Consider the following 15,061-nt stretch of genomic DNA (forward strand, 5'->3'; position numbering starts at 1 on the left):
TAATTAGCAGAGTAGCAAGATGGACGTCACAAGCTATATGCATATAACACAAAGAACATTCCTTTGAAGAGCTTTCCTCGATAAATTATTCTCATTGCAAGTCAAATCCCAAAAACCGGAAGTTAACTATAATTGTATAGTTGAATTGATGTATTAAATAAGGTAGATAAATATTTACTTGAAATAGCTACTCACAGCAAATTGGTTGAAGTACAGGAGTTGAATTCTAAGGACCTAGACACCCTAATGTACTAAATTTGAAAATAAATCTGCCAAGAAAATATGCAAGTAGTCCTTCTGTCATGAGTTTCTTAATATTCTCTCAATAAAACACTGTCATTTCCATGTGGGCTTGCCCAACCCTAACCACAAAAGTTTCCGGAAGAGGAAACCTTAACATTATGACCACTGTCCCTAAGAAACCATAACTGGCAAAAGTCCTAAGGGGGGGTCATCAGGAAGCAGCTGCTCAGTTCTTGCAGTGGTGGTTATATGTCAACACCACTTCTTTTTCCTTCTTCATTTTCATCAAGTTGGACATATTGTTTTATAATTTTACATTTTTTATTTATAGATTTGCCGTTGTAAATTTAAGATCAAACATCAAATGAACCATTAACGTTGATGTAAACACTCAAAAAATTATATTCTTTATCACTGAAACCAATATGAACAAAATTTATTATTTAATCACACTTTGAGAAGCATAAACATTTAACCACCTAGCTAAACTACCCTATCTATACTATACACATATATGTAAAATTGTGTACACTTATTTGAAGTTGCGTATATGACATCCATTCTCCAAAATATATAGCCTTGCCCTAATTTCCAAGACAGAAGCCTCGGTGCAATATTCTAGTGGGTAAATCTCATATTTCTTTCTTTTCTCTCTACATGCTTTCCTCTTTATAATCTACTATCTTCTCTTATCTATTTTTATTTAATACTAAAAGCATCTAATTGTGTTGAATATATATGTTTTTTTTTTGCCAAAATGTCTAACACAAATTTGTTGTTCTTTGTGGGTATTCGAGTCTTGATTTCTACTTTTTCTTTTCTAATTTCTTGAACCAGATCAAGGAGGCATATATAAATATATATATATAGAGAGAGAGAGAAGCTGATCATCAAGAAATTGTTATGATGGGGAGAGGAAAGATAGAGGTGAAAAGGATAGAGAACAACACAAGCAGACAAGTGACATTTTCGAAAAGGAGAGCCGGATTATTCAAGAAAACACATGAACTTTCTGTTCTGTGTGATGCTCAGATTGGCCTGATTGTCTTCTCTAACAAAGGCAAATTGTTTAACTACTGCTCTCACCCACTCAGGTACATATTTATATATATTCATGTCCTCTTATTAATTCTAGCCTATCTAGATCCTTGGTATATTGATCAAAATATCATCCAGCATCAGGGTAAAAAATAATGGTATTGTTTGTTGTGTGTGTGTGTGTACACAAAATCCTTTGCTTTGATTTATTTCCAAATCTCTTCCCCTCTCTCTCTCATACATATTCATGATCAATGCAAAGTAAGGTTAGTGTATAGTAGTCCTGCAGTGACAGTAGTGTGTGTGATGTATATCTAGTTTATCTTCTGGTTGTCAAACTGTAATATATTAGCATGATTGCAATGTAAATCTATGGCTTGAAAGTCTAATTAATTTTGTTTAATATGATTGCTTTTGCTCGTTAAATTTCAATTCCTCAATTTCGACTAAGGTTCAAATTAATTTGGTTAGTGTTTGAGTTTTGATGGAACCATTAATTACTCTATTAAATTGAGATTGTTTGTGTGATGATGCAGCATGGGACAACTGGTAGAAAGGTACCTCAAGTGTACTGGAACCCAGATCCCTGAGCATGACAACCGGGTACGCGCGTATATATAGGAACCACAAACCTGCATATATACATGCATACTGAAATTTTGAATATTGTATATATAGAACTCATAAGAAATTTTTCATGTGAAGTGATACATTAATTTTTACACTGCATATATATATATATATATGTATGGATGAATAAATAGGAGCAAATGCATAGTGAAGTGACGCGAATCAAGAGAGAAACTCTAAATTTACAGCTGAGTCTGCAGAGGTACAAAGGAGATAACTTGAGTTCAGTACAAGTTGAGGAATTGGATAAACTTGAAGAGCAGCTTGAGCACTCCATCAACAAGGTCCGAGCAAGAAAGGTACACATGTGCTGCCGTACGTAATTAGTAAATTCATTTCAATTATCTTGACGTAACATCATCGATGTGATTTTGTACAGTTTGAACTATTCCATCAGCAGATGGAGAATTTGAAGAGGAAGGTACTTGTTGAATTCTCAACACTTATTCAAATTTGTACTATAATAATAAATAGCATTTTAAACATTGATTTGGATCAGGAAAATCTTCTGGAGAGGGAAAACCAAGAGATCCAGTTCTGGGTGAGTATGAGATTATAAATACGTAATAAACTGTCCAATGATGTTAGGGCTATAGTTAAAAGTTGAATGAGTCCTTCTGGTGCTATAATTGTGTTATTTTTTTGAATCGAGTAACATATTACTATTAATTTGACTAAATGCATGTACTATGGGTGGAATTAGTTGGCAAGTAATCAAATGCAGCAAAGGCAACAACAAGAGGCAGCAGCAGTAGCAGAAATGGAGCATGAAAACCAACAGGCAATGACAGAGCTGAAGCTACTGCAGGTGCAGGAGGGACAATCATCATCCCCACAACTTATGACCTTGGACCACTTTCCCTTTAACTATGCACCTCAACCTCATCATGATCATGATCATGATCAACACCCTCCTCCTCCTCCAGTAGTACCCCCCGGTAGTGTGCTTCAGTTTCCGGGACTCCTTCCACCGTCTCTTTTTCATCCGGCCACGAGTAATTACCCCTACCAGCTCCAGCCTAGTCAGCCCAATCTCCAGAAACCGGAACCTAATCACTACATTTATGGTATTATACACCCTCCCCCCCCCCCCCCTCTTCCTCTTTCTTCATAAATATCTCTATACTGAATAATTAACACACTCACACTTCACACACAAAATTTATCATTTTGTTTGCAAATTTATGAAGCGACAACTTTACAAGTTTTCTGTATGAATATGTTTTTGGCATTTGCAGATTGATAGTGTATATGCATGTTGAATCTATGTAGAAGAAGACACGAGCGCCTACATGCAAGGGCACTATGGGAAAGAGAAATACTAATATTTAATCTCTGTTTTTATTCATGTAACAATTATTACGTACGTCCACGTAGCTAGAGAACATGAACCCAGAATTTGCATCCCTTATTCGGATACCCCTCTGGGTAACACATTTGCTTACTTCAAGACTACTAATATAATTACCACTCTATCTATAGGTATTTTCCATGTGTGCACTATTATTTGTTTGGCACTAGGCAACTCCAGAATCAGGAATTCGAACACATTCCACAGTGAAAATATTGATCGGGTACGGTTAAATCTCGATTAAGTAATAATCAATTAAATTATAATCTTGTTAGATGGAATAAATTTAGAAATGAATTTTTGTTCAAAAAATAGAGTCTTATTGAAACTATCTATATCTTATTCATTCTTCAGAATCATATCCCATCCCGGATATATGATGAAATGGGATGACTTGAGATCGTATTTTATAAAGACATAAATATCTTACTTTTCATTCCAATGTTACAGTGGCCCAAGTACTATTAAGAAAATATTTTTTTTCTTTTTTGCAATTACAACATAATGAAAATAGTAATAAATTTGTTAAAATAATATTTTTCGTGATATTGAATGTGTTATCTTAAAGAGATTTAATTTGTAAACTAATTTTTAAGTCGGATGAAGTTTGAAAATTAATTTCTACTTCTATGATAATATTTTCACATAGAAATTTAAAATTACCTTACTGATATAAAGAAATTAACCGAAACAACGCGTTGGTAAGCTGTGAACTAATTAAAGCGATTTCGTAAACATTTTGGAGCGACTGGCTTAAACTTTCAACTATCACATCCGCTATTGTGATACTTTGGGCATGTTTGGCAACATAATATAAGTGGCTTATTAACTTATAAGCTCGTAAGTACTTGTCGAGGAGTGTTTGTCGCCCTAACTTATAAGTCGAATTTTCAACTTATAAGCTGATAAGTTGAATGTTAGCAACGACGTACTTTTTCTCAACTTAATTTGTTTGCCTTTTCATTAACTTAAGTTTTAAAAAATAAATTTTAAAATGTTAATATAATCTAAAATTCACAAAATAAGATGATTATATTTAAAAATTATTTATTTTGATTTATTTAAATAAAAAAGATTCTGAATTATAAGTAAAATTATCCAAACACTTATATAACTTATAAATATTTATCCATTTATCACTTATAAGTTACTTATTCATTTTAAGTCATAAGTTACTTATTTTAAGATTTCCCGAACGAGCGCTTTGTCTTTTGCTTTCACATATTTCGTCAGTTCATCGATATAAGCTGATCACAAAAGTCAAGGTTATTATATAAATAAAGGAGGACGTAGTAACGGAAACAATAACAGACGTTAAATACTCAAATGGTCCACGTAAGTCAAGGCCAAGGGTTCAACTTCGAGACCACAAAAAATGATGGACCGTCCACAACCGACATTTTGTCACCTTACTCATTTATCCACTTTACATGGCCAGCCGTTCTAAAATATTTATAATTAATTAATGAGAATTAGATACAGTGTAAGCTGATTTGTTTTAAGCTAAAGATGCAGCTAGAATAACTATCTTATTTAAAATTATTTCCTTAGTCGCGTTAATATTTTTTGTCGGAGGGATTACCTAACAACACAAAATTAGAGGATACTTAATGTTAGAGCGAATTGTGTGTGAATGTGGAGATTAAGGTTTATGAAAAATGAAGGAGCTGAATTTGTGAAATGTCTCGATTTTATCTTATCACATTAGATTCCTTCGAATGCCTACGTCCCAATTTATATTGCATCAAGATTACAGTCTATTCAATTAATAGCAAGTTAGGGAGAAATTTTGTTAATATAGATAATTATCAATTTTATCTGATTCAATCTTGCGTTGTGATATCTTGATTTGAAATATACGTTTGGAGATATTTTTCAGTAGTTGATTAATTATTATTAATTTTTTCTTCAGTTTCAGAGAAAGGATAAAACTTGGACCTTAAGTTAAAATAATTAATCAGAATTTATAATTATTATGTATTAGAAATTTATGAGATTATTAACCATGCCAAAATATGGTATAACAACTAACCCCGGTTCTTCGGTTTAATTGCACCAATGGGAAACTATTTTTTTTCAGATTTCCAATTTTTTGAGACACCGGAAAAAATTGAAAATAATATATCGGTAAACTATATCGAGCACTATAGTGCTCATAATCGTATACTAACAACCAACTCAACGATGACCCTCGTCAATTTCTACATCAATTTCCCTTCTGAACTGATAATCGGTCATATCCGCCTTCCAAGAAACACGTCGTTCAACATTACCCCCCATGCAACAAAAAAGTCGCATAAGGGAGTGGGGGTAAATGATAGGCTAGACCAATCATGGCCCAGTCCAAACTGGAAAAATAAGCCTAATAGCGCGTAACAATGGGAATTTTAGCATTTTCACCTTTCCCGACCGACTTCTATACATGACAAACCCGAGTTCCTCCTGATAAAGGCAACTGACACCCCCTCGTGGGTCCTGACACGCCCCAGCCGTCAACATCCTACTTTGTTACCACCGCCATTAACATCACTAGGCATTGTAGCTCTTGTGACGGCCTCAACCCCGGGGTCAGGAGTTGACGTCACTAACAACAATAACAACAAACTAATACAACCTGAATCAACATAAATGCATAAAAGACGACCCCCTTATTCAAAAAACCTTTGTCGGGTTTAAGTATGACTTAGTTTACAAAACTATACAACCAACTTATTCCACAAGTCTGACACATTAACTTATTACAACAACTCATCATACCACATTTGGTCTGACACAAACTACCTCGGAGGAGCCAGGACCGGGAGGGACTAGAACTCTGCCCTGACTGGGTCGAATGGGTCTTCTAGGCATCTATAATATATATATATATATATATATATATGTATATATATACAAAACAAGCTGCAAGGGTGAACAATCAATTGCTCAGCAGTACCACTATATGAATAACAAGTGAAGCAGTTTATGAAAACAATTATAGGAACAAAAGTCATAAATCATTTATGGAAACAGTAAAACAGGTATAGACTGGATATCAACAACTATCATGCTCTGTAAAACAGAACATCAATCGTGTGTTGTGTGAATACTAGAGTCCAATTTTAGCATGCTATTTTCATTTCTAAATCCACTATTCCAGTACAGGAACTTCAAAAATCATCTGTTCCGTTACGGGAACCACAAAACCAAAATAAGATATATATATATATATATATATATATATACTTGACGAATCCTAGGGACGGCTGATCATTCTATCCCACCATAACCTATTCCAGAACTCAGTGACTAGCTAGGTCTCTGTCACGCTGGACTAAGCGGTTCAATTAGGGCGCGCAACCGACTTAGCCTCTTGCGATAACCCGCTAGGCCGTTACGGGCGTCTTACGCAACCATCCAATATCTGACCCATTTTATCCAGTTTCTAAAACCATTTATACATATCTCTTGTTAAAATAATTTATCACAACACACTTACCAAAACCTTTCCAATTTTATTCACAATTTAGAGATAGGCATTTTCAGAAGTTACTTTTCCCCAAAACATTATTTTAACAAGATATTTTCAAAGACGGGGGATATGTAACTTAAAACGTCCTGTTCCACTACGCAATTTAAATCAACAGTTATTCATAAATTACTGAACTGTAAAAGATTTGTTCAGAGGTACTTGCCTTGCAGAGCTTTACAACTTAAATGCTAGCCTGACTTTAAACTGACTTTACACTTGGGGCCTTCGACTGGAACCTACAGAATTGAAATACCCTATGTTAGACGACCAATTATGCTTGACATATCATCGCTAATCACTTTACCCGAACGATATCAATTCCCGACTCGTAATTAAACGTATTATTATAATACACGTAACAATCAGGCTCATACAATATTTATTTAAAAATATATACGTATATACGCTCAACTAGTATTCCCGATAATTACAAGTCCCGTATTTTTGAAACCCATTCCTCGAAAATCGGACATCGGACATCGTCTCCTCTATTTATCGGACATCCCGTCGAAACATAATCGATGACACATTCACAAAAATCACAATTCTGCAACCCGAACCTCAATACGACTTTTAAAAATAATTAATTATTTTTCATTTTGAAAATTATTTTACGAACTAATTTATTTATTTAATAAATATAGGACTCAGATTAAAATCATCACCGTCCACCGTCGACTCCCCACCATCGACTCCCCGAGGCTCATCGTCGACAGCGGCAAAATTTATTGGTGCCCAATAATATTCTTGTTTCCAAATAAATTTCACCGATTAAATATTTTTCGCACGAAATTATTACTATTATTATTTCACAAAAGCAGTCAACTAATTTCCTGCAATCAAATCCAAAATTCCAAATTAAGCCACTCGCAACAGACAGCAACACAACCGCAGAAACACAAGCGCCAATATCCCGGAGAAACAAAAAAAAATCAATTCGGCCGGATTAAATACACAGAAAACACACCCACACGGGCATACACACCCAGGACGCACACACATACAATAATAACACACATATAATACACCACACCTATATATACACATATATATATATATATATATATATATATATATATATATATATATACGGAAGAGTAACCAAAACCAACGGTGGTAATTACCGGAAAACAGGCGGCACCAGACAACGGGGGAAAAAGAAGGAAGAAATGCGAACATGGGGTGAGGGAGGAGAAATAAAGGAGAGAAAGAGGGGAAATAGAGACACACGGGAAGACAGCGAGAGAAGAGAGATTTCTGTGAGAGAGTGAGAGAGAGAGAGAGAGAGAGAGAGAGAGAGAGAGTTTGTGTGTGTTGTTTTTATTTTTATTTTCTGAATCATCTGCAGCAAACACATAGCAAAAAGAATAACATGTATCCATGAATATTATTGCAGCAAGACACGTGTCTAGGTTCGTTTCTCCCAGTTTATGATTTGTTTTCTTCAAATAAAGGAATCAGGCTGCGAGTAAAAATAACTCGAAAAATTCCCGAAACACTTTTGAAAATTCTGAAATATTCAACTATTAATAAAAAAAGTTTTTATAATTTTTGAATCATTTTTGGATCGCACCTTATATCCGCGTTTAACGATTTAACGAATAAACGAGCGGGTGAATTTAATCCGAAAATTTTCAAAAATAATTTTAAAATTCTCGAAATATTAAAAATATAAGAAAATGTGGTTTTCCTAATTTTTGAAGAATTCTGGAATTTAATACTAAATTTACTTATAAATACAATCGGAAAATCATTTAAAGATAAATAATTAATGAAATATTGATTTCTAAATTTTATAAATTCCCAAAAATAATTATTGAAATTATGAAATCATAAAAATAATTTTAGAGATAATTCAAATATTTATGAAAAATAAATCTTCAAATAAATCACTTTTAAAAGTAAAAACAAAACAATACGGCTTAATACTTAATTATACAAATAATTCTCGTGCACCAATTAACACTTGAAGCTCGATTGGCTCATATTCAATTACTTGGTTCGAATCAGGGATATACCGCTTCAGCATAGATATGTGAAATACGTTATGGATATGCTACAGCTGCGGCGGCAGCGCCAACTCATAGGCAACTTTACCTACCTTCCTCAGTACTTCGAATGGTCCGATATACCTAGGACTCATCTTTATTTTTTGCCCAAATATAACTAATCCTTTCCAAGGTGACACTTTCAACAATACCAACGATCCTGTTTCAATATCCAAATCCTTTTGATGCAAGTTCGTGTTCTTTTTCTGCCTATCCTGAGTTGTTTCTAATCTTTTCCGAATCAATACCACTGCGTCCTTGGTTTGCTGCACTAACTCAGGACTTAACAACTTCTTTTCTCCCACTTCATCCCAATAAAGTGGGGATCTACACTTACGACCATACAAGGCTTCATAGGGTGGCATTCTTATACTAGCATTATAACTATTATTATAGGAAAACTCAATCAACGGTAGGTGATCATCCCAGTTTCCTTTAAAATTCAAATCACAAACCCTCAACATATCTTCTATTATCTGAATCATCCTCTCACTTTGACCATCTATCTGGGGATGATATGTGGTACTCATCTTTAACTTAGTCCCCAAACATTCCTGGAATTTTGTCCAAAACCTAGAGTTAAACCTTGGATCTCGATCAAACACAATAGAAATAAGGACTCCATGCTTGGTTACAATTTCATCCAAATACAGCATGACTAGTTTATCCAAAGAATATATTTCGTTGATCGGGAGGAAATGTGTAGACTTCGTCAACCTATCAATAATTATCCAAATAGCGTCATGATTCAATTTTGTCTTTGGTAGTCCCACTACAAAATCCAGTACAATTTCTTCCCATTTCTACCGTGGAATCTCTAAGGGTTGTAACAATCCACTTGGTCTTTGATCTTCTGTTTTTACTGTTTGGCAAGTGTGACATTTACTAATCCAATTTGCTACTTCCTTTTTTCATTCTTGGCCACCAAAAGTTCTTCTTTAGATCTTGGTACATCTTAGTGCTTCCAAGGTGAATGTAAAACCTAGAATTATGATTTTATCACAAAACCTCATTCTTTAGCTCAGTCACGTTGGGAATCAATATTCTAGAGGAAAACCTAAACATACCTTTGTTGTCCTTTTGAGTACAAACTTCTTCTCTAGTTAAACCTTCCAATCCTTGGTTCATGACCTCTTCTTGAAATTTCCTAATTATTTCCATCAATTCTGGCTGAAAAGTAATCTCATACAATTGCTCCTTGTTACCTCCTGGTATTCGAACTTCAATTTCTAACCTTTCCAATTCTTTTGCTAACTCCTCAACTATCCTAATCGCATTAAATCTTTCCTTTCTGCTAAGGGCATCTGCCACTACATTGGCTTTGCCTAGATGGTAATTAATAGAACAATCGTAATCCTTTATCAGTTCCAACCATCTTCAATGTCTCATATTTAAGTCCTTCTGGGTGAATATGTACTTCAGGCTCTTATGGTCCGTATAGATCTCACACTTTTCTCCGTACAAGTAGAGTCTCCACAGCTTCAATGCAAACACTATGGCTGCTAATTCCATATCATGTACTGGATACTTCTGCTCATGGGGTTTCAACTGTCTGGATGTATAGGCAATAACTTCATCATGTTGCATCAACACACAACCTATACCCTTCAAGGAAACATCGTTGTAGATCATAAAATTTCCCGTTTCATCTGGAAATGCCAACACTGATGTTGTCACTAACCTCTCCTTCAATTCTTGGAAACTTTCCTCCCGTTTCTCAGTCCAAACAAACTTTATATTCTTTATGGTCAGCTTGGTTAATGGATTCGCAATCTTGGCAAAGTCTTTCATAAATCTCTGAGAGTAACCTACTAATTCAAGAAAACTTCTAACTTCTGTCGGGGTTTTTGGTTGTTCCCACTTGGATACAGCCTCAATCTTCACATGATCCCTTTCGAGGAAAGTCGGGGCACACATCGCTTACTTTAATACCATCATTACCTATTACATGACCTAGAAACTGAACTTCATCCAACCAAAATTTACACTTTGAAAACTTAGCGTACAACTGCTTCTCTCTCAGCCTTCGTAGGGCAATCCTGTAATATCCGGGAAAATTATGAGAATATTTATGTTAAATAAATAAATATTATGTATTTTTTATAAGTTAAAATGTTCAATGATATTACGTGTTATAGAATGCTATTTTTATTCCCGTGTGAACCAGAAAATTTTTTGAGTCAGTAATATGTGTTTAAACTGCCTTTATATGAATCAATCTGCAATCGGGACTCGTATTTATTAGCGTCTTTATCGAGGTACTCATTTTATCTACTTTTATGTGCGTTTGAATGTATTTTATGTGTTTTCGGATTTTTCTGTTAATTTAGAAATCGATTCGGTTTTTCAAAAATCAACGGACCGGGACCCCACCGGGATGTCAAAGCCCACAAAATTCATGTTTTTATTTTTAGAAAATTATTCATATTTCAAATACCTCGTATTTTCGTATTTTTGAATTATTCGCAATTTTTTGGAAATTTTGATATAAATTTTATATTTTATCGTTTTTAAAATTATTCCCCGTAATTATTATTTTGGGACTTAATTATTTTAATAATGAGATAAAAACACCCTTATTTGATTTTAAGGTATTTATTTTTCAGTTAATATAAATACCAGTAGATATATTTGTTTTTTTTCATTTTTATTTATTTTCAGAAAATTCAAGAACAGATTTTGGTGGTGAAAATCCTTTCTCAACCTTTGATCATTGATTTTGAGCTAACCAGGAAACCAAATCAAGTGTTCTAGTAATCAAAATCATCCTCTCGACGAGAGCTTTCTATTGATACCAATTTCATAATCTGAGGGTAAGTATATTGTAAAATCAATTTTATCATTCTTGAGCTTGAATTCGTTTTGGATTTTTGTTGATCTTTAGTTGATTTTGATGTTACCAATAGCTTTAAAATGATCTTTGGAATCGATTTAAGTATTTGGTTGACTTGTTTTAGTCCAGGAACGAATTAACCGAGTTCTTGATGCTTTAGTTTTTTTTAAAATTAATTTTTCGGTTTGAATTGATGTTGTTGATGTTGTTAATGATCTGAATAGATTAGGAATGATGTTAGCTTTGATTTGATACCGGAATCACTGAGTTTGGTTAATGATTGTTGGAGTTCATTTTTTTCGGATAAGTTCGCTGGAGTATTGTTCGTTTTCGACGGCGAATGGTTCATGAGATTAGTCGAATATTTTTGTTGCTATTTCTAGACTGTAGAAGTAATATAGAATCGATTGGCATTAAAAGCGTGATGTTTTGGAGTGTTTTTGGCCAACACCGGAGCTACGCCGGAAGTTTCCCCGGTGACCGGAATCTGGGAATTCCCAGAAACCGGCGGAAATATCCGGCGGCGTTCATACAAACCCGTTAGGGTTCCTGTTCAACCCGTTTGGGTTCCGCCCCTGATAAGTGGCATTTTATACCACTTAGAACGTCTTATAATGGCTTGAATTGATGTCTTGAAATCAAGTATTTTGTGTATTTGATGCATTTTTCTAGTATTTGTGCATTTCAGGGTATTACTTGCATTTGTGGAGAGATTTCATCAAGAATAAGCCTCAGTATGTATTTGGCATTGCGAGTGGGAAGATAGGAGCAGAATGCAACAAAGAACAGGAGCAAAAAAGAGTATTTTTCAGAAAGAGTCTGAGCGCCCGCTCAGCTCTGCTGAGCGACCGCTCAGGAAGCTGAACGCCCGCTCAGGAAGCTGAGCGCCCGCTCAGGATTGCTGAGCGGCCGCTCAGGGGCGTAAATTAAAATAATTATTTTTAGACTCCTAATTCTGTTGAGCTTCCAACTTCTAAGATAGCTGGATTTTGTGGGACTCCTATATAATTAGTTTTCAGAGACGTTTCACGTGTGTTGAATCGTGGTATCAATCGAGGAGCAAGGAGATAAGGAAGAAGACCGTTTAGCACACCGCAACGAAGAGGAAGCATAGTTTCTTGTGATTCTTTATTTCGTTATAACAGTGGATGCTAGTTTTCTTTACTTTGAACCTATTTACTCTTGTGACGTACTCTGGTTTAATATAAGTAGTTTATTTAGTTATTCTCGTGTGTTATTATCATGTTTTCATATGAACTCATGGTGATGATGAGTTCAATCATGGGCTAATCGTGATCATGGGGTCGTAACGGATTTGCTATGGAATTCTTTAGTTAGTTGTTTAATACCTTAGTGTGTGATGATTGTATGATATCTTGTATTGGTTGTGCTTATTTGTCTTATGTGCGTCGCGAACATATAAGATAGGGTGTTAATCTCTTGTGAAGCGACAGTGGATCTTGAGGTTTAGAACTTGCCATGCTAGCATAGGTTCATGTATATGTATGCATGATTAGTGGGTAACTCTAATCGTTTTACTTGCCCTGTGTAATCATAAGGAATAACTTGTGCTTAAATCGTTATGTTGTCAAATTCTGTAGACATATAGGGTCTCAATATAATTGATGACTATTTAACTTCTGTCTTAATTGTGGATGCTTGGTAGAATGGTATTAGTACAATGAAAGTTGGCTTTTATCAGTTTCGTGTTGTTCGATTAATGTCATCACCGTTACATGCTAAGGGTAATAACAATAGCTATTGAAGGAAGTAGTAATGAAGTTGTGATCTCATGTGTGTTTAATATTGTTAATTCAAGTGTTAATTAAGTGTTTAATTCTCGTAGTTAATTGTAGTTAATAATTAGTTAATCAAATCTAAGTGTTATTGTCTTGACATTGAGAAGTAATTATACATTGGTGAGTAAGTGTTAATTGAACATAATTAGTCTGAGTCTCTATGGGAATGAACTAGAAAGTATTCTATATTACTTGTGAACGCGTATACTTGCGTGTATTATTAGCGCGTGTTTTCCGCCTAACAAGTTTTTGGCGCCGTTGTCGGGGACTCGGCGTATTTGTTTAGTTTATGTACTTACCATTAGTGGTCATTAGGACTCATTGATTAAGACGTGTTACTTATTGTTTCCGGTTGTGTTTCAGGTACTTTAGCGAGCGTTTATGCAAACACGTTCTCGTACTCGCAAGAGGACCTTAGATACGGCTGAGGAGACAAACGAAGTTCTTGGTATTCCGGAGAAGATAGATTTTGAAGATTCGGATACAGAGAGTGAGCAGAAAGAACCAGTAATCATGGGTGATCGTATAGTTCCGGCAGATCCAGCTCTTATGGACTTTTCTCGGCCTAAAATTAATGACATTCAGTCAAGCATCCTTCATCCGGCTATTCAGGCTAACACTTTTGAAATCAAGCCGGGCACTATTCAGATGGTGCAGAATTCTCTTTCTTTTAGAGGTGCTGCTACTGAAGATCCCAATATGCACATCAGGAATTTTGTCGATATATGTAGTACTTTTAAATATAATGGTGTGACTGATGAGGCTATCAAGCTGAGGCTTTTCCCATTCTCTCTGAGGGATAAAACTAAGGACCGGTTACATTCTGAACCAGCTGGGTCCATCACTACTTGGCAAGATCTTGCGCAAAAGTTTCTGGTAAAGTTCTATCCAATGACGAAGACTGCAGCTATGAGGAGTGCTCTTACCCAGTTTGCGCAGCAGCCTAGAGAATCTATGTGCGAAGGTTGACAGCGCTACAAGGAGATGTTGAGAAAGTGTCAACATCATGGTATGCCTGACTGGATGGTGATCACTGGTTTCTATAATGGTTTGGGGGCCCAATCTCGGCCCATGCTCGATATAGCAGCTGGAGGCGCCTTATGGGCCAAAAGCTATACTGAGGCTTATAATCTTATTGAAACTATGGCTGCAAATGAGCATAAAAACCCAACTCAAAGGATGATGCCTGGGAAGGTAGCAGGTATTCTGGAAGTTGATGCAGCTATGACTATTGCAGCGCAGATCCAAGCGCTGTCTATGAAGGTAGATTCTTTAGCCACCTATGGAGTCAATCAGATAGTTATGGTTTGTGAGCTATGTGCAGGTTCTCATGCTATGGATCAGTGTTCCCTTGTTAATGAATCTGTTCAGTATGTGAACAATTATCAGCGACCACAATAGCCTGTGCCAGCTACCTATCATCCTAACAACAAAAATCATCCAAATTTTAGCTGGAGCAATAATCAAAATGCTATTCAGCAACCATATTAGCAAGGCGTAAGTAAATAGTTTAATCCACCTGGATTCCAGCAACCACAGCATTATGCTCAAAGGCAATCATATCCTCAACAAGGAGGTGCAGCTCCGCCTTCTAGTGCTGATTTTAAG

General features: G+C 35.4%; 1 protein-coding gene across 1 annotated transcript; it reads left to right on the forward strand.

Annotated features, from left to right (window-relative positions):
• The first annotated feature begins 789 nt into the window (after window positions 1-789).
• On the forward strand, window positions 790-3,396 carry LOC141710903 (MADS-box protein defh21-like). The gene is made up of 8 exons (XM_074513395.1): window positions 790-868; window positions 1,081-1,337; window positions 1,818-1,884; window positions 2,046-2,210; window positions 2,291-2,332; window positions 2,411-2,452; window positions 2,615-2,978; window positions 3,150-3,396. Exons 2-8 carry the CDS (start codon window positions 1,147-1,149, stop codon window positions 3,152-3,154), a joined length of 876 nt encoding a protein of 291 aa, XP_074369496.1. The 5' UTR covers window positions 790-868; window positions 1,081-1,146; the 3' UTR covers window positions 3,155-3,396.
• Window positions 3,397-15,061: the final 11,665 nt, after the last annotated feature.

The sequence above is a fragment of the Apium graveolens genome, chromosome 3, assembly GCF_009905375.1.
Source record: "Apium graveolens cultivar Ventura chromosome 3, ASM990537v1, whole genome shotgun sequence".
Taxonomy (NCBI): Eukaryota; Viridiplantae; Streptophyta; class Magnoliopsida; order Apiales; family Apiaceae; genus Apium; species Apium graveolens.